The 17,074-nt window shown below is 37.5% G+C and overlaps 1 protein-coding gene across 4 annotated transcripts in view; it reads left to right on the forward strand.

The window, feature by feature from the left end:
* The window catches only part of CLIP4 (CAP-Gly domain containing linker protein family member 4), an 83,322-nt gene that overhangs the window by 26,327 nt on the left and 39,921 nt on the right, over nucleotides 1–17,074 (forward strand). For 3 of the 4 annotated variants that reach the window (XM_086700285.1, XM_086700286.1, XM_086700284.1), the window contains 5 exons: nucleotides 5,916–6,055; nucleotides 6,852–6,945; nucleotides 8,257–8,418; nucleotides 10,205–10,323; nucleotides 13,493–13,729. In XM_086700285.1, coding sequence (XP_086556411.1) covers nucleotides 5,916–6,055; nucleotides 6,852–6,945; nucleotides 8,257–8,418; nucleotides 10,205–10,323; nucleotides 13,493–13,729 — 752 coding nt within the window. Of the gene's footprint in view, nucleotides 1–5,915; nucleotides 6,056–6,813; nucleotides 6,946–8,256; nucleotides 8,419–10,204; nucleotides 10,324–13,492; nucleotides 13,730–17,074 lie in introns of those variants that run through there. The other variant, XM_086700287.1, reaches the window with a different exon arrangement.

Consider the following 17,074-nt stretch of genomic DNA (forward strand, 5'->3'; position numbering starts at 1 on the left):
GACTTAAGTAATAACAAATCTTATTTGCCCATGTAGTTACCATTTTTTCCAGTGTTCTTTATTGTGCAGATCTAGATTTCCAGTCAACACCATTTTCCTTCTGCCTGAAGGGCTTCCTTTAACATTTCATGTAGTACAGGTCTGCTGGTGAGGAATGCTTGCAGCTTTTATATGTCTAAGGACATACTTATATTACCTTCTCTTTTGAAAAATGTTTGCTGAGTATACAGTTCTAGGTTGATAGTTTTTTTTCTTTTGGTGCTTAAAGATGTTGGTCCATTGTCATTTTACTTGCATTGTTTCTGATAGGAAATCTGCTTTCATTTTTGTTTCTCTGAATGTAATGCGTCTTCCCCGCCCCGCCCCCCCGTTGCTTTTAAGATGTTCTCCTTATCATTGATTTTTGAGTAATTTTTCCATTATGTGTCTTGGTGTAATTTTTTTTTTTTTTTTTAATGTTCTTGTGCTTGGGGTCTGTTGAGCTTCTTAGACCCGTTGGTTTCACTTTTCATCAAGTTTAGGTAATCATTCCTTCAAATATTTTTCCTGCCTCTGAACCCTTTCAGACACTCCAGTTACGTGAATATCAGACTACTTGAAGTTGTCCCACAGCTCACTGATGTTTTTTTCATGTTTTAAAAATTCTGTTTCATTTTAGTTTCTGTTGCTATGTCTTCAAGTTCATTAATCTCTTCTTCTGCAGTGTCTGATCAGCTGATGATCTTACCCAGTGTAGTTTTCATCTCAGATGTTGCTTTCATCCCTAAAGTTTGATTTATGTCTTTTTCATATCATCCATGTCTCTACATAACTTTTTGAACATTTGGAATACAGTTATAATGACTGGTTTAATATTCTTTTCTGTTAATTATAATTTTTTTTAATGTTTATTTTAGAGAGAGAGCATGTGAGAGTGGGGGAGGGGCAGAGAGAGAGGAAGACAGCGTACCTGAAGTGGGCTCTGTGTTGACAGCAGACGATCTGATGCAGAGCTCGAACTCACTAACCATGAGATTGTGACCTGAACTGAAGTTGGATGCTTAACTGACTGAGCCACCCAGGTGCCCCACTGTTAATTATAATTTTTGTGCCAACTCTAGGTCTGTTTTTTTTAAATTTATTTATTTTTTACTTTTTTTATTAAAAAAAGTTTTTTTTTAGTGTTTATTTATTTTGAAGGAGAGAGAGACAGAGCATGAGTCGGTGAGGGGCAGAGAAAGAGAGGGAGGCACAGAATCTGAAGCAGGCTCTAGGCTCTGAGCTGTCAGCACAGTGCCAGACACGGGGCTCAAACTCACGAGCTGTGAGATCATGACCTGAGCTGAAGTCAGGTGCTTAACTGACTGAGCCATCCAGGTGCCCCTAAAAATTTTTTTTTAAGGTTTATTTATTTTTGAGAGAGAGAGAAACAGTGCAAGCAGGGGAGGGGCAGAGAGAGAGGGAGACACAGAATCCAAAGCAGACTCCAGGCTGTGAGCTGTCAGCACAGAGCCTGATGCAGGACTCGAACTCATGAACTGTGAGATCATGACCTGAACCAAAGTTGGACACTTAACTGACTGAGCCACCCAGGCGCCCCCTCTAGGTCTTTTTCAGTTGGTTATCCCTGATTATGGGTCCTGTTTTCTCCTTTCTTTGCATGCCCAGCAATCTTTGATTGAATGACAGTCATTGTGAATTTACCTGTTCAGTGCTGTGTTTTTTCTATTCCTATAAATATTCTTGAAGTTTGTTCTGGGATGCAGTTAAGTTACTTGGAAATAGTTTGGCCATTTCAGGTCTGGTTTTTTGATTTGTTAGGTACTTCTGGAGCAGTGCTAATCTCAGGCTAATTATTTCTCACTATTCAGTACTCTACCCAGTGCCCTGTGAATTTTTTCCCTAGTCTTTTTGGTAGAAATAGGCACTATTTTAGGCCTTTTATAAGCACTGGGCTCTGATCCTTTTAATCCTTTTAGACGGTTCTTTCTCTTACTTTGGGTTTTACTTGTAAATGTATGTCAAGTACTCAAGAGGACCCTCCATAAGTCTTTGAGGTTCTCTCTCCTCTGATACTCTTCCCTGTGAGCTCTAGCTTCCTTGATTTCCTTGGGTTCTCAGCGCTGTCTCCTCAACATAGGGAGTCTTCTGGGCTTCTCTTGGTTTCCCTCTCTCTGCACTGTAGTGCAGAAACCTGGGACAATCGTAAGACTCACCTTATTTATACCTGTCTCTTAGGAGTCACTGTCTTTCATTGCCTTCATGTCCAGTGCCCTTGAAAACTGCATTTTATCTATTTCCTTTGTTTTTTTTGTTGTTTCAGATGGCAGGGTAAATCTGGTCCCCATTACTCCATGTTGACATGAAGTGGGTAAACGGGACACCTCCACCTTTCTTTAGGTTAAAGCTTTTTTTTTTTTTTTTTCTGTATGGGCTCAAACTTTGGATTTAGTTAGAATTGTTACTATGCAGTGTAGCATAGAGGTTAAGATCACAAAACAGTCTGGCTTTAATCCTGACTCAACCACTTACCAGTTGTGTATTCTTTTAAATTTTTTTTTTTCAACGTTTTTATTTATTTATGGGACAGACAGAGACAGAGCATGAACGGGGGAGGGGCAGAGAGAGAGGGAGACAGAGACAGAGGGAGAGGGAGACAGAATCGGAAACAGGCTCCAGGCTCCGAGCCATCAGCCCAGAGCCTGATGCGGGGCTCGAACTCGCGGACCGCGAGATCGTGACCTGGCTGAAGTCGGACGCTTAACCGACTGCGCCACCCAGGCGCCCCACCAGTTGTGTATTCTTAGGCAAATTACTTATTTTTAACTGCCCCTTCTTTGTTCTACTTCCCCTTTGATAAAATGAGAACAATAATAGTGCCTACCTCATATGGTCATTATGAGGATTAAATTAGGTAATATTTATAAAGTGCATAGAACAGTCCCTGGCACCTATTAAGTACTATTTAAATGATACCTGCTGTTTGCCATCACCTCAGTGTATAATTACTGAAGCATTGTTATATGCTTTATTATTTATTGGGCTACTGCTCCCTCTTGCTACTCAGGTCATTATTCTTTTTAGTTCAGATGTTCTTGTTTATTTATCTTACATTTACTTTCTAGATTTTTGCTACTCAAAGTGTGATCTTTAGTCTTGTAGCATTGGCATCACTGGGAGCCTGTTAGCCAATCCCAGGCCCCACTTGAGATTTACTGGATCAGAATCTACATAGTAACAAGATCCCTAGGTGATTCCTATCTATACTAATGTTTGAGAAACTCTGCCAACAGATGAACAGTAGAGTCATTTTGTATCTCCTCTTACAATAAGTCTTGGTGAGATGATGATTAGAATTGAAATTATTTTAAATAATTGTTTTTGGTAAAATTGACAGTTTTAAATATTTTAGTTTTTAGTTCAGCAATGTAATATGTCTTTTCCATTTAAATCCCTCTCCTCTTCCAGGGGCGCCTGGGTGGCGCAGTCGGTTGGCGTCCGACTTCAGCCAGGTCACGATCTCGCGGTCCGTGAGTTCGAGCCCCGCGTCGGGCTCTGGGCTGATGGCTCGGAGCCTGGAGCCTGTTTCTGATTCTGTGTCTCCCTCTCTCTCTGCCCCTCCCCCGTTCATACTCTGTCTCTCTCTGTCCCAAAAATAAATAAAAAAACGTTGAAAAAAAAAAATTAAAAAAAAAATAAATCCCTCTCCTCTTCCAATTTTCTATAAATAAGCTTCACACATTCATTGGTATGTTTGTTACCTTAATTGATATTATGTGTGGGATTCTTTTCCCGTTGCTTTTCATTTTTTAAAAATAGGAATATAAAATGGGAATATAAAAATGCACAAAATATAATAATAGCAAACATGTAAGTCATACATATCTACCATCAGAAAGAATAGATATTATATTTTGTCATTTTTCCTTTAGCTCTTGTTTTTTAGTTACAAGAAAATCTTGAAGTTGAAACTCCTTGTTTTCCTTTGGTCCTATTCCCCTTACTCTCCAGAGGTAACCACTATCTTAAATTTAGTGTGATGATTCCAAACCATATTATTTATATACTTATTATACATATGAGCATCCGTAAACAATGTGTAGTACTGTTTTGTGTATTTGTAATTTTATGTAAATGATAGATACTGCATATTATTATGTAGCTTATTGATCAGTATGTTTTTTTTTGAGACCTATGCTTATCAGTTAATGACTTAGATATCTGAATTCATTTATTTAGTTGTAAAAAAGCAAAAGAATAGGCCACTCCAATCCATTCCTTTATGGAGAGATGTTTCAGCCCAAATGTTTTGCCATTATAATAAATGCTACAGTAAGAATTCTTGAATCTGTCTCCTGCAGACACATGCAGAAGAGTCTCTTTAGGTATATATTTAGAAATCTCTCTACTAGAAATGCCCAATGCCTAGGAAAGGGGTTCATCCATAAATATTTATTGAATAGATAAATCAATTAGACACCCCCTCCCCAATCTAGTCAACTGCTGTTTATAAGAAACATGCCAAAATCTATGTTTAAGAAACCATGCAAGGTGCTTCTCCATGTTGGATACCAGTTCTTTTCTGTGTCTTCCCTTCTGAACCTAGAGGACCATTCTGTTGTCTGAGATTTTGGATAGTATCTTATTCTAGTTTTAGTCTTTCTGATTCTCTTCTAATGGACTGTGGCTCCCCTTTTATACACATCCTTGGTTGTGGGCTTTTATACTCACCTTTTAGTTATCCTGATTCTTAAAGTATGAATTATGTGTATGTAAGTGTAATTTTGGAAAATATTTAAAAACATAAAGAACATAAATACGAATCCTGCTACTCATGTATGCTGTTAGAAGCTGACTTCAATAGTGAATTCTTTTCGGGAGACAGTATAGTAGAGGAAGGAAGATAGACTTTGGATATAGAACTGGTTTTCCATTCCAGATTTGCCACTCACTAGCTGTGTGACTTTGAGTATGATTTAGTCTGAGCTTTGGTTTCTTTATCTGCAAAATGAGAACAATAATCCCTCCTAGGTAAGGTGTTTGTGAGGACTTGTGTAGTGTTTGGTAAATTGTAAGCACTCAGCAAATGTTGGTTCGCTAATGCTTTCCTTATTTAAATGCTTCTGGTTTTTTAGATTCCCTGCCCTTTTTTTTTTTTTAAGATTCTTCAAGATCGTAGAATCTGATTTTCTTCCATTCTCTTTTATTCTGTAGCCATAGGATGACCAAAGTTGTCTGTGAATCTTAGAAAAGTTTTATCTTAGAAAAGTTTTAAGAGATATTTAGGTAATGTTCAGTGTTGCTAATATTCCATGTTTTTACTAATACACATTCCAAAATAAGCCAGTCACTCTGTCCTAAGGTTTCATTTCTGCGTTGCCAGAGACTGTTGCCTAATTGGTTGGCGTGGCAGTTCTCCTTGTGCTTTTCCAGTGCGTAAAAAGTAATGCAATGCCTGTTTCTTATGGAAAATTGGGCAAATCAGAGAAGTAAAAAGAATATTTAAAATTATAGACTAGTTGATATTTTGGTATTTTCCCTTTTATGAGTGGTTGATGTGAATCTACTGTTCATGATATATTTATGTTGTAAGAGCTGAAAATATTGATAAAATTTGACAAAGTTTCTGTGCCTTAGAAGTAGTTCTTGGAAAATTCAGTGTTTGAGATGGGTTGCACTCACATTTTTGTTTCATCTGTAAAAAAAATGTGGTATGATGCACAGAAATCTCGTTCTCACAGCTGTTCAGGAATGCTTCATACTTTTTTGGCTTTCTTGACTTTGGTTTTGAAAATTGCTTAAGGTAAACTTTTGCTAGGATCTAAAAATATTTGTATCATTTGAGCACTGGTCTTATTGTTTATTATTTTCAATATATTTATTTGTAACTTTTAATAAGTTTAATTTATACCTTTTTTTTTTTTAATTTCAAACAGAGTTTTCTTTCTTTGATCCTAATGATACATCATGCCAGGAAATTCTCTTTGATCCTAAAACTTCTGTATCAGAATTATTTGCCATTTTAAGACAGTGGGTTCCTCAGGTCCAGCAGAACATTGACATTATTGGAAATGAGGTAAGGAATTCCTACATTTTACATTTGGCATCATTGGGATTGTTAATTGTATAGGTGCTCCCCTTTGAACCCTGCCATCTGAACGGAAAGGTGGTGATACATGGGAAACCTTTGAAACACTCTGATGTTTATTCTTGTATCTCCAGGCTTTGCTCAGAGCAGTTGTACATTCTTTCCGTTGTTCCCTCATGCTCCTCATTTGCTGACACCTGGAGCTCTGACGTTATAGACTCTTGATGGCAGCAGGCATTTTCCATATTTCCTTTCTTTGTACAAATTAATTTTGTTAACTTTAAAAAATACACTCTATGAGGAGATTTGATTACCGACACGTTTTACCTATACTTTTGGGTGGTTTGGTAAAGATCTAGGCTTGAGTATAGTTTTTAAAAACATTTGATTTTTTGAAGGAGGGAAGCAAGAGTTACTGGGTTCCTTGACCTGCACATTGTCACATTGTAAGGAGAGAAAGGTTATGTATATATTTTCAAATGCCATTAAGCCCATTATAAAGAAAATTTTGCTGATCCTTTGAGAGGTTAAGTAAAGTACGTATCTGGAGTGCCAGGTTACCCTGGAATCGTCTTTAGGAATTTCCTTCAGTCTGCTGACAAGTTCAGTTTTCATCGTTGTTATTGGATGTAGATTTAAAGTTTGTCCTTGAGAGAAGCCCGTTCTCGATACTCATTTTATTGAGAACAAATTCCAATAAGATGGTCTAACCTGGTTCTCAGCATGGGTTTGAAATCGGCTTTCAGTGGCCATGTTATCATGATATCATCCTTGGTTTCCTCAGATTCTTAAGAGAGGTTGCAATGTGAATGACAGAGATGGATTGACAGATATGACACTTTTACATTATACTTGCAAATCTGGAGCTCATGGTATTGGTAAGTGTGTGGCAAACTTCTAGTGGCTTAAGACATCTGTATTTGTGTTTGTATAAGCTGTGTTTATGCCATCCACAGTCCCTGGGAGGGTACCCAGCTGATGATAACAATATCCCCTGAATAGGCAAGCATTCAGTGGGGCCTTCCCCAAAACCTTGTCCCCTTCCCTCCCTTTTCTCAGGGGGGCTTTATAGTCTCCTGGTACATCCCAGCCTGGTACGTCCGAGCAGGCTTCATTGCTGCATGCTCGCTAGGTGAGAGTAACCGGTAACACCCTAGAACCTTCCTGAGAGTTTACGGCACGGTTAGACAACCCAAGTTGTTTTCCAAGTATCCAGTCCCTACAGACCCCAGCCTTTAGGCCTGTCCGAGGGGTATTTGTATATACATAACATGTATGCACATTTTTCCCAGATTGGTGTTCCGTGCTTTTACCATTGTATAAAACCTGCCTCTATTACTTAACTATATATTGTGAGTCTCTGTCCCTGTTTCAATAGTCTGATATAGACTTCTTAAGCTGTTGATTAAGGACTTTTTTTTCTACAATCCATCATGGACTGATTCTTTTTGTAAAATAAAGTAAAAATGAAATTATAATAGAAAAATGAAATAGAGATATAAAATACAAGCCCACTTGTGTTTCATAATGCATGAAATTTTGATTAATTTATTCTGAAGAAATGATTGTATAGGGAAAAAGAAAAGAGTTATCAAAAGGACAGAGAAATTACAGTTTGGGACTGCTAGTGGTCCACAGAGCACACTGAGTAGGACTAATCTAGTGCATTGCCTTTTTTTTTTTTTTTTTAAAGTAGACTTCACACCCAGCACAGAGCCCAATGTGGGGGTTGAACTTATGACCCTGAGATCATGGCCTGAGTGGAGATCAAGAGTCAGACACCTAACCGACTGTGCCACCCAGGCACCCCTAGTACATTGTTTTTAATGGCTTTGTATAAATATTCCATTATGTGGATGACTTATGATTTATTTAACCAGTTTCTTATTATTGTGCTTTTAGAACTTTATTTTAGAATAAAATTTATTATTTATTTGTAAAGTAGTTTAGTTTCAGAAATTTATTCGTGATAAAAAGTGCTGTGATGAACATCTTTATGGCTAAGTGTTTATCCATATCTCTGAGTATGATTATTTTCTTAGAATAAATTCCTTGTAAGTGAAATTTTTGAGGTGTATGTATATATTTGGTATGCTATTTACTTTGGCTTTTAAAATGAGGTACTAGATAGCCATCTATTGGAACTGCAGTTTGTACTGAAGAAGAATAATTTAGAAAACTTTCTTTAGGTGATGTTGATACAGCTGTAAAATTTGCAACTCAACTTATTGATCTGGGAGCAGATGTTAGTTTACGGAGTCGTTGGACAAATATGAATGCTTTGCATTATGCTGCTTATTTTGATGTCCCTGAGCTTATAAAAGTGATTTTGAAGACATCTAAACCAAAAGGCAAGTACTATAAGATCACCATTAGATGTTATTAGTTGAACACTTTATTAGTGGCATAAAAATTAAAATTCAAAGAGATTTGACTTCTAATCCATCTTGTTCCATATGACCTCCTATTCCACGTTTTCTCAGGAATAGTTTAATATTTCTATGTTGAAGGTTAATTACTGTCATTTCACAAAAGGCTTGGTACAAAGAGATACAAATTAAAAGTACAAAATAGTGTTCTCTGGGTTTTTATATCTGCAAATTCCCCAGTTTAACATGGATTTTATAAAGTGTAATTGAATCTATGTGCTATATAATTCTTTTCTCTCGAGTAGCCAGAAATAGAGCAATAAAGCTTTCAGAGCTAAGCATTGAAATCATAAAGAGTATTTTAGATGGCATTCGGTTCTGAAATTCTGTGATTCCACTAAAGGACACAATTTCAAGGGTTTTTTTTCCCCCTCACTCCTATCTTGATGGTGATACCCTAAAATTGAACATCAGAGTGTCTAAATTACAGTCCTGGTATTTTGACTTTTTCTCTGGTCCTCTCAAGTGGGTTGGTTTTCTTTTGAGAAAAAAAATGAGAGCATGTGCAGTAGTAATACTTAAAGTTGAAGGTGGGCGGGATACAGTGTTCTCCCCGTTTGTAGCAGACTTGTTCTATAGGTTCAACAGTTAAATTTCCCAGAATGTTTGTTTCTAACCTGCTTTGTATAATCATCCATTTTATCTTTAACTTTTACCTTTTAATTTTTGATTGATGTTGGGAAGAAGGGCCTCTTTTGGTAGTACAGTGTCTTGAATAACTCAGGAAGGTCTGTCCTGAGCATGTCTTGGTTGTTTGCCGTTGTTGGTAGGGCATGTGGGCTGGTACGGTTTAGGTTAAGGAAGGATGAGTGGAACCAAGTATTTAAAACCCTTGTTACAGAAAACATTCAAAATGGGATTTCCAAATCTGGAAGATTTCTTGTGTCTAAATATAGCATCTTGATGATTTATTGAAAGGTTATTAAAATGTCCTTAGAATTGCAAGATTCTTTTTTCCTACTATGAAGTCCAAATTCATTTGTTTGATGAAATATTTTGAATTAATATAATTTGCACACATTTGCATGTTTAATTAGTCTTTAACTTATTGCTGATTTGAAAATTCTGCATTATTTTACTTACTACTTTCCATGTAAAAGGCCAGATAGGAGTCTGGATCACTGGAACTACTTGATTCTGCAGTTATGGAAGGTGTCTTGCCATAGAGAATATGTAAAAATGTATGTGGCCATGTTCCAGTAAAACTTTATTTATAAAAACAGATGACGAGTTGTGCTTGGCCCCTGGGCCATTGTTTACTGGCTCCTGACGTAAACCCTTCTACCTCATTGTAGTTGTCATGGCACGTATGCAAGAGGTTAATGAGAGATTGTGTTCAGATACTTTTACAAATGTGAATTATTACCATTAACTTCTTTTAAATATAGTTTAGTTTGTGATAGTTGGAAAGTCTATGATAATATCAGTTCTTGTTGTAACGATATTTTATTGTACTAAGAAAATAATTGGTTGACCAGATTGTAACATGGAGATTGTATTTATGAATGGTGATTACATATGTGATCACATAGGTGACAAATATGTGAAACGGTGCTTCTAGCAGGTTGGTTTAAGTCTCATTAAGTGGCTTATTAATGTTCTTCCCCCAACCAAAACAAGCAAACAGACAAACTCAGCCTGTCTCCTTTTATATTGTAATAGCTAAATCTAAGTTTTTAGTTAATATACGTGTGGTGTGTCATTGCAGATGTAGATGCCACTTGCAGTGACTTTAATTTTGGAACAGCTCTGCATATTGCTGCATATAACTTGTGTGCAAGTACCGTGAGATGCTTATTGGAACATGGAGCAAATCCTGCATTTAGGGTAAGAGACTAAATTAAAAGTGAAAAATATTAAAAGAGTTAAAATGTCTACTGTTATCTCCCAGTAAAGAGTTGTATCTGGATGTTGTTATAGAATATGTATGAGGAAAGAATTTAGATTTTTGTGCTGCGTATAAAGAGTAATGGTGATCAACTTTATCTCAAATAATTATAAGGCATAGCAGTGAATTTCAGTCCCCTTGTATTGGTAAGCTCTACAGAATTTCCTTTCATCAGTGAAGTAAAATGTACCTTAAAGTGTTACCATCTTTGAGTTTCAGTATCTTTCATTTAGTTTTTTGATGTATTTATAAAAAGTTAGCTATCAAAAATGCATATGTTAAAGTTATATTTCTATGTTAAATTATATTTCAAATTTTTTTGGAAAAGCATTCCAGAAAATTTTTAAAAATGCACATTTAGGAGTGGAGTAAATGTTTAAAAATTAAAGGGAAAATTAATTTTTTCATGGTAATTGTGTTACTAATTTACAAAGTTAACACACAGGATTGAATTTCATAATTTTCAAATCTTTGGTTATTTTATTGTCTTCACAGAGCAGCTCTCAGTGTTCTTTTTCTTAGTATTAACAGCAGTGACTTGCTTTGGTGGGGATTCTTAATGGGGTCTGTGCCTTCCCTTGAAGGGACAGGAGTGGGCAGTGTTTGAAAAAGTCTCTTCCCTCCCCCCTTTTCCTCTCCCCCCTCTCCCTTTTCCTCTCGCCCTCCCCGCTTTCTTGTTTTCCTTCTCCCTACTTCTTTCTGCCACACTTTGTTTAATCCCATCTTTGATTAATTAACCCTTCTCCCCTCTTTCCTTCCCCCCCCCCCACTCTCCCTTCCTCCTTCCCTGTTGTTTATTGGGCACTGGGAGAATACAACAATAAATAAAAGTTTTTGTCTCCAAAGAGAATATAGTCCAGAGGGGAGGATGGACAAGTAATTTTACTGTAGTGTGTTGCATTCAGTGGGTTATGATGCGGGAGTGGGCGCAGAGTGCCATGGGGTCACGTACCAGGGGTATCTCTCTAAGCCTTGGGAAGGCTTTCTGGCAAAGGTGACATTGAGCACTTAAACATCATTAAGAAGTAACGGTTAGAGGAGGGAGGTGCGAAGAGCGGTTTAGGCAGAGAGGAGAGTAGCGTGCACGAAGGCTAGGAGATGATTGTGCAGTTTGGTTGGAATGTGAGGGGGATGTGTGTGTGCTTTCCCTAGTACAACTGTTGACAAGACCTCATTAGTGGAGAGAATATTTTGAATTTAGTAAGAGGCAGTGAGGCATGCCATTGAGGTAGATTACCAATTCAAGCCAGAAATAATAATAGATTATTGTATTTTGAAGATTAATACTTAAAAAAAAAAAGCAGCCAACATGTGTGTCAGCAGTAGTCCCTGGCTCATACTGTGATAACCACAATTTTAGAAGAAAATGGATTTCTATAATTAATCATGAGCAAGCTTTCTTATGTTAGCATGACATCATCACTGTTATTTTATTATTATTTAGTATTTTTTAACAAGTTTTAGTTGCCACATTTTCTAGGAATTAATGTTAAGTGTGTGACTTACTCTAGAGAGGTGAGGACTTATAAATCTAAAGTAAAATAGTCATTGTAAATATAGTTTGCAGCTTATCAGTACGAGGTTTTAAAATATCCCCCCCCCCTTTTGTATCAAGAGTACATATTTGTGTTATACACACCTTTATTATATTTTGTATATTTTCTTTGAAATCTGGGATTAAAATAGACCCATCACCGTCTCAGCCATTTGGTAACAAGTCTTCCTACCATATGTTTACTTAAGACCAAACTGACTTGAATTTTAAAACAAAAAATGTGAGGCACTTGCAAACTAAGTGTGTTCTAAAAGCCTCATATTTTCACCCATACGGAGCATTTGAAGATAATCAGTAGAGAAGACAAGGAAAAGAAGTTTCTCAGCAAAAGAATCTTGATTCATCTTATTAGAAGAAGATTACAGTCTGGAAGCATGTTTATCGAATCCAAGTGTTTTGGTTAGGGAACACAGAAGAGAGATACATGTTTGAGGGAAGGATCGCCCTGAGTAGGAGAAATTCTCGACTGAGTCTAGCAGGTCCTAGACATGGATTCAAATGTCACCTCTGCCAGGAATCACGTAAATGACTTTGAGTGAGTCATTAATCTTTTCTCGCTGAATTTTCCTAATGGACAAAGTGGAAACAGTAGTAATATTCTGTGTGTTTAGTTGGTTTTTGTCTCTCCTACTACAGTATAAACTCTCCATGGGCATGGATATTTTATCTGTTTTATTCGTAAGCTTTTTCTTGATGTGAGAATCGAATGAGACAATTTATATGATAGGATTTGGTTATATAAACACCATGCAAATGTTAGTGGGCTCGTAACTGACCATTTTATCTTGTTGCAGGATAAATCCAAGGATGCAGTCTCTCCTTTATAGTGAGACCAGAGCTGTTTTCTTGATTATAGCCCAAATTTAGAAGTGTTGAAACTATAGTTTCTATTCCTGAAATCTGAGTCACTCCATGAGTGGGCAGGATGGGTCAGGTCACAGAGCCGAGGCGGCGGCTGTGGAATAGTGGGCAGAATCTCGGATCTGGGGTTGGGAAGCCAGTCGGTGCTGTGACTTCTGTCTCCAAACCTGCATAGCCAGGCATGCTGTCCACTCATGACCTCTGCATTTGCCCTTCCCCGAGCCTGGGCCGCCTTTCCCAACCGGCTACCCTGCATGGTACTCCCACACCTGACTCCTCGGGCCTCGGTGTCAGTGCGTCTTAGCGGTGCATCCTTCCCTGACCACTGTGCATGCATAGACACCGCTCTCCTGGTCTCCACCTCCTTTCCCTGAATTGTTTTTCTCTCTCTGCCACTTTTTACCATTTAAGATAATATATCCTTGACTTGTTTGATTGTTTGTAGTCTGTCTCTCCCACCAGAAGGTGTGCTTCTTGAGGGCAGGATTTTTTTCTCCTCACTGTGGCGTCAGTAGCATTTAGAATGGTGTCTGGCATGTAGTAGATGTTCAGTAAATTGTCTGAATAAATATATGAGGAATGAGTTTAACTTAAATTTTTAAAAACTTTTTTTTTTTTTTTTTAATAATTGTGTATGACCGTGTAGAGCTTTGGAGTAGATACGAATTGAAATTGTTCTCTTCTACTTGTAGAACGACAAAGGACAGATCCCTGCTGATGTTGTTCCAGACCCGGTTGAAATGCCATTAGAAATGGCCGATGCCGCAGCAACTGCTAAAGAAATCAAGCAGATGCTGTTAGATGCGGTGCCCCTGTCATGCGACATTTCAAAGCCCATGCTTCCAAGCTATGATCGTGTTACTAGCAAGGCGATGCTTGCATCACTCGGTCTGAAGTTGGGGGATCGTGTTGTTATTGCAGGACAGAAGGTATAGTAAGTAACTGTGGTCTCTAAAGCTGTGTCTCAGGTCATAGTGTTTGTGGCTTGGGTGCCAAAGGTATATACAGTGTGGCCAGAGTTGGGAGTTTTTTTTTTTTAAAAAGTGCATTGTGTAAGTAGAAGCATACTTAACGGAAGCTGTGAAGCTTAGATGCACGCTTACTATGAAGTATGATCTAAGAATATAAACAACTTGGACTTAGTGATGAAGAGGTCTTTGCTGGAATGGGAGGGCTGGAGTACGGAAGAACTGTTGCGTGAATTCAGAGGCGTGAGCTGAGACACTGCTGAGTCCAGAGCTATCTCCTTGCAGCCCCCTGCAGTCTTCAGTGGGTTTTCCCACTGTGACTACCTGGCACAAATGGAACAAAGGAGACCCTTGCTGTTCATGGGTGTTTGGCCTTGAGATCCCATAAATAGAGAAATCTTGGATATTATTTTAACCTGATAATAAAAGTGTATGTGGAAAAGAGGACCTCCCCTCCTGGCCTACTGAAGATGCTCTAGATGCCTCTTTTTCTCCAAAGCCTCTGTTTCCTTTCAGCACTTACTTGTTGCCATTCTCTCTTTTCTAATACCTCATAAGGAAGGGCTGTTTCTTTTTCTTTTTCTTTTTTTCTTTAGCTTTGGGGTTAATGGGGAGCGTGGTATGAAGAATGGAACAGGGCATCCCTGCTTGCCTATCTAATTGCCTAACACAGTTATGTCTAAATATTTGGGTGGGCTTATGGGGAGGGTGACGCGGGTTCCTCAGAAAACACCAAAATCGGGAAGTTGGATTTCTTGAGCAAATTGTTTCAAAAAGGAAGGTAAACTACAAACAAATGATTATGTTGAGAAGGACATTTATCAACTTCCAAGAGAATGTATCCATGGGGCATTGGTTAGCTTTTATTATTGTTATTATTTTTAACTTGGGATTAATATTCAGCCTCCTTAGTCTTCCTGTCTTATGCCCGAGAATGGGTGTTTAGAAGAGTTATTCTGTTGTTTTATTTTACCTTTAATTTTGGATAATTTAAAGCTATACAAAAGTAGAAGCATATAATGAGTGTGCATGTACCAGTCAGCTGGTTTAACTTGATCACTTCACGGCCATCCTGCTGCCTTTATTCTTTCTCTCAGTTTGCTGCTTTGCTGCTTGTCTTTTTATCCTCTTAGGGATGTCTTTTAAGGAGCAGAAGTTTTTTTGTTTTTGTTTTTTTAAACGTTCATTTATTTTGAGAGAGAGAGAGAGAGAGAGTGAGGGGGTTGGAGCAGAGAGAGAGGGAGAATCCCAAGCAGGCTCGGAGCTGACAGGCTCTGATGTGGGGCTTCGTTCCATGAACTGAACCACGAGATCATGACCTGAGCTGGAATCAAGAGTTGGACACTCAGCCAACTGAGCCACCCAGGTGCCCCTCAAAGAGCAGAAGTTTTAAATTTTGATGAAGTCCATTTTATCAGCGTTTCCTTATATGGATTGTGTGTTTAGCATAGCTAAGAAACTTTCCACTATGTCATAGTACAGTAGAGGATAGAGCACATATGCTTTCTCCTAGAAGTTTATAGTTTTAGGTTTTACATTTAGTTTGTATTTAATTTTGAGTTAATTTTTGTGCAGAGGGCTAGGTATAGAGTTGCTTTCTCTTTTTTTTTGTGTTTGATTATCTGTTCCAGCACCATATTTTGACAAGACTGTTCTTTCTCTCTCGAATTGCCCTTGCCCCTTTGTCAATTGACCTTATGTGTATGGGTCTTTCTGGATTTTATTCTGTTCCATCGGTGCAATGACTATCCTTTCTTCAGTACTACCCTGTCTTAAGTGCTGTAGCTTTATAGTAAGTCTTGCAATCATTTGTTGTTAGGCCTTCAGTTTTGTTTTGTTTTTAGTTTCTTTGTCTTTCCATGTACATTGTAGAATCAGCTTATGGATTTAAAATCATACAGAAAGTCCTGCTGGGATTTTGAATAGAGTTGTGTTGACATAGATCAGTTGAGGAGAACGAATGTCTTAAAGATACTGAGTCTTTCAAACACAAGCACAGTATATCTCTATTTAATAGGTTTATTTCATCAGTTTTGTAGTTTTAAGCATTTAGATACTGCATATACCTTGTTACATTTATACCTAAATTTTTCATGATCTTTGGTGCTATTGTAAATGGTGGTGTTTTGGAAATTTCTTATAGAAATACAGTTGATTTTTGTATATGGACTATATATCCTGTAACCTTGCTCAATTTATGAATTCGAAATTTCTTATAGAAATACAGTTGATTTTTGTATATGGACCATATATCCTGTAACCTTGCCTAATTTATGAATTCTCTTGACCTTGTTTGTGGATTCTTTGGGATATCCCGTGGAAACAATCATGTTATCTGTGAATAGAGACAGTTTTCTTTCTTTCCAATCTGTATGCCTTTCATTTGTTTTTCTTGCCTAGTTTCATTGCCAAGGACCTCCAGTATAACGATGAGTAGAAGTAGTAAGAACTGATCAATTGTTCTGCTCCCCATCTGGAGGAGGAAGCACTCAGCATTAAGCACTCAGCATTAAGTACCATAATTGTTAGCTGTAGATTTTGTGGGTATCTTTTACTAAGTTGTGGAAGTTCCCATCTAATCCTGGTTTGCTGAAAGTTTTTTAAAAAAATTATTATTATCATGAAAGGATGTTGAAATTTGCCAAAGGCTTTTTCTGCATTTGTTGAGAGAATAAGTTTCTTCTATTTAGAAGTTTGTGGGTATGATGAATTATATTTATTAATTCTCAAATGTTGAACTAACCTTGCTTTCTTATGATAAACCTTACTTGGTCATGACACTGGATTTGATTTTCCATATATTGCTGGATTCTATATATTGCTGGATTTGATTTGCTCTTGTTTTGTTGAGGATCCTTGTGTCTGCTTTTGGTATCAAGGGTAATGCTGGGAATGAGTTGAGAATTAGTCCTTCCACTTTTATATTCTATCTAGGTTTGTGTAGAATTATTTTTTCCTCAAATTCTTGGGTAGAATTCACCAGTGAGTCCATCAGGTTCTGCAGGGTTTTTTTGTTTTGTTTTGTTTTGTTTTTGTGGAAGGTTTTAAACTATAAATTCAGTTCAGGTGTGAGCTTTGACAGTTTGCATCTTTTAAGGAATTGGAACATTTTATCTTATCTCATTCATTAAATTTACAGGTATAGGGTTGTTCATAGTATTTTCTTACTATTATTTTTTAATGTTTATTTATTTTTGAGAGAGAAAGAGAGTGTGCACACCAGTGGGGGAGGGACAGAGGGAGAGGAGAACAGAGGATCCAAAGCAGACTCTGTGCTGACAGCAGAGAGTCTGATGTGGCATTCCA

Source organism: Puma concolor, chromosome A3 (assembly GCF_028749965.1).
Source record: "Puma concolor isolate L17-30 chromosome A3, mPumCon1.1.hap2, whole genome shotgun sequence".
In the NCBI taxonomy this organism is placed as follows: Eukaryota; Metazoa; Chordata; class Mammalia; order Carnivora; family Felidae; genus Puma; species Puma concolor.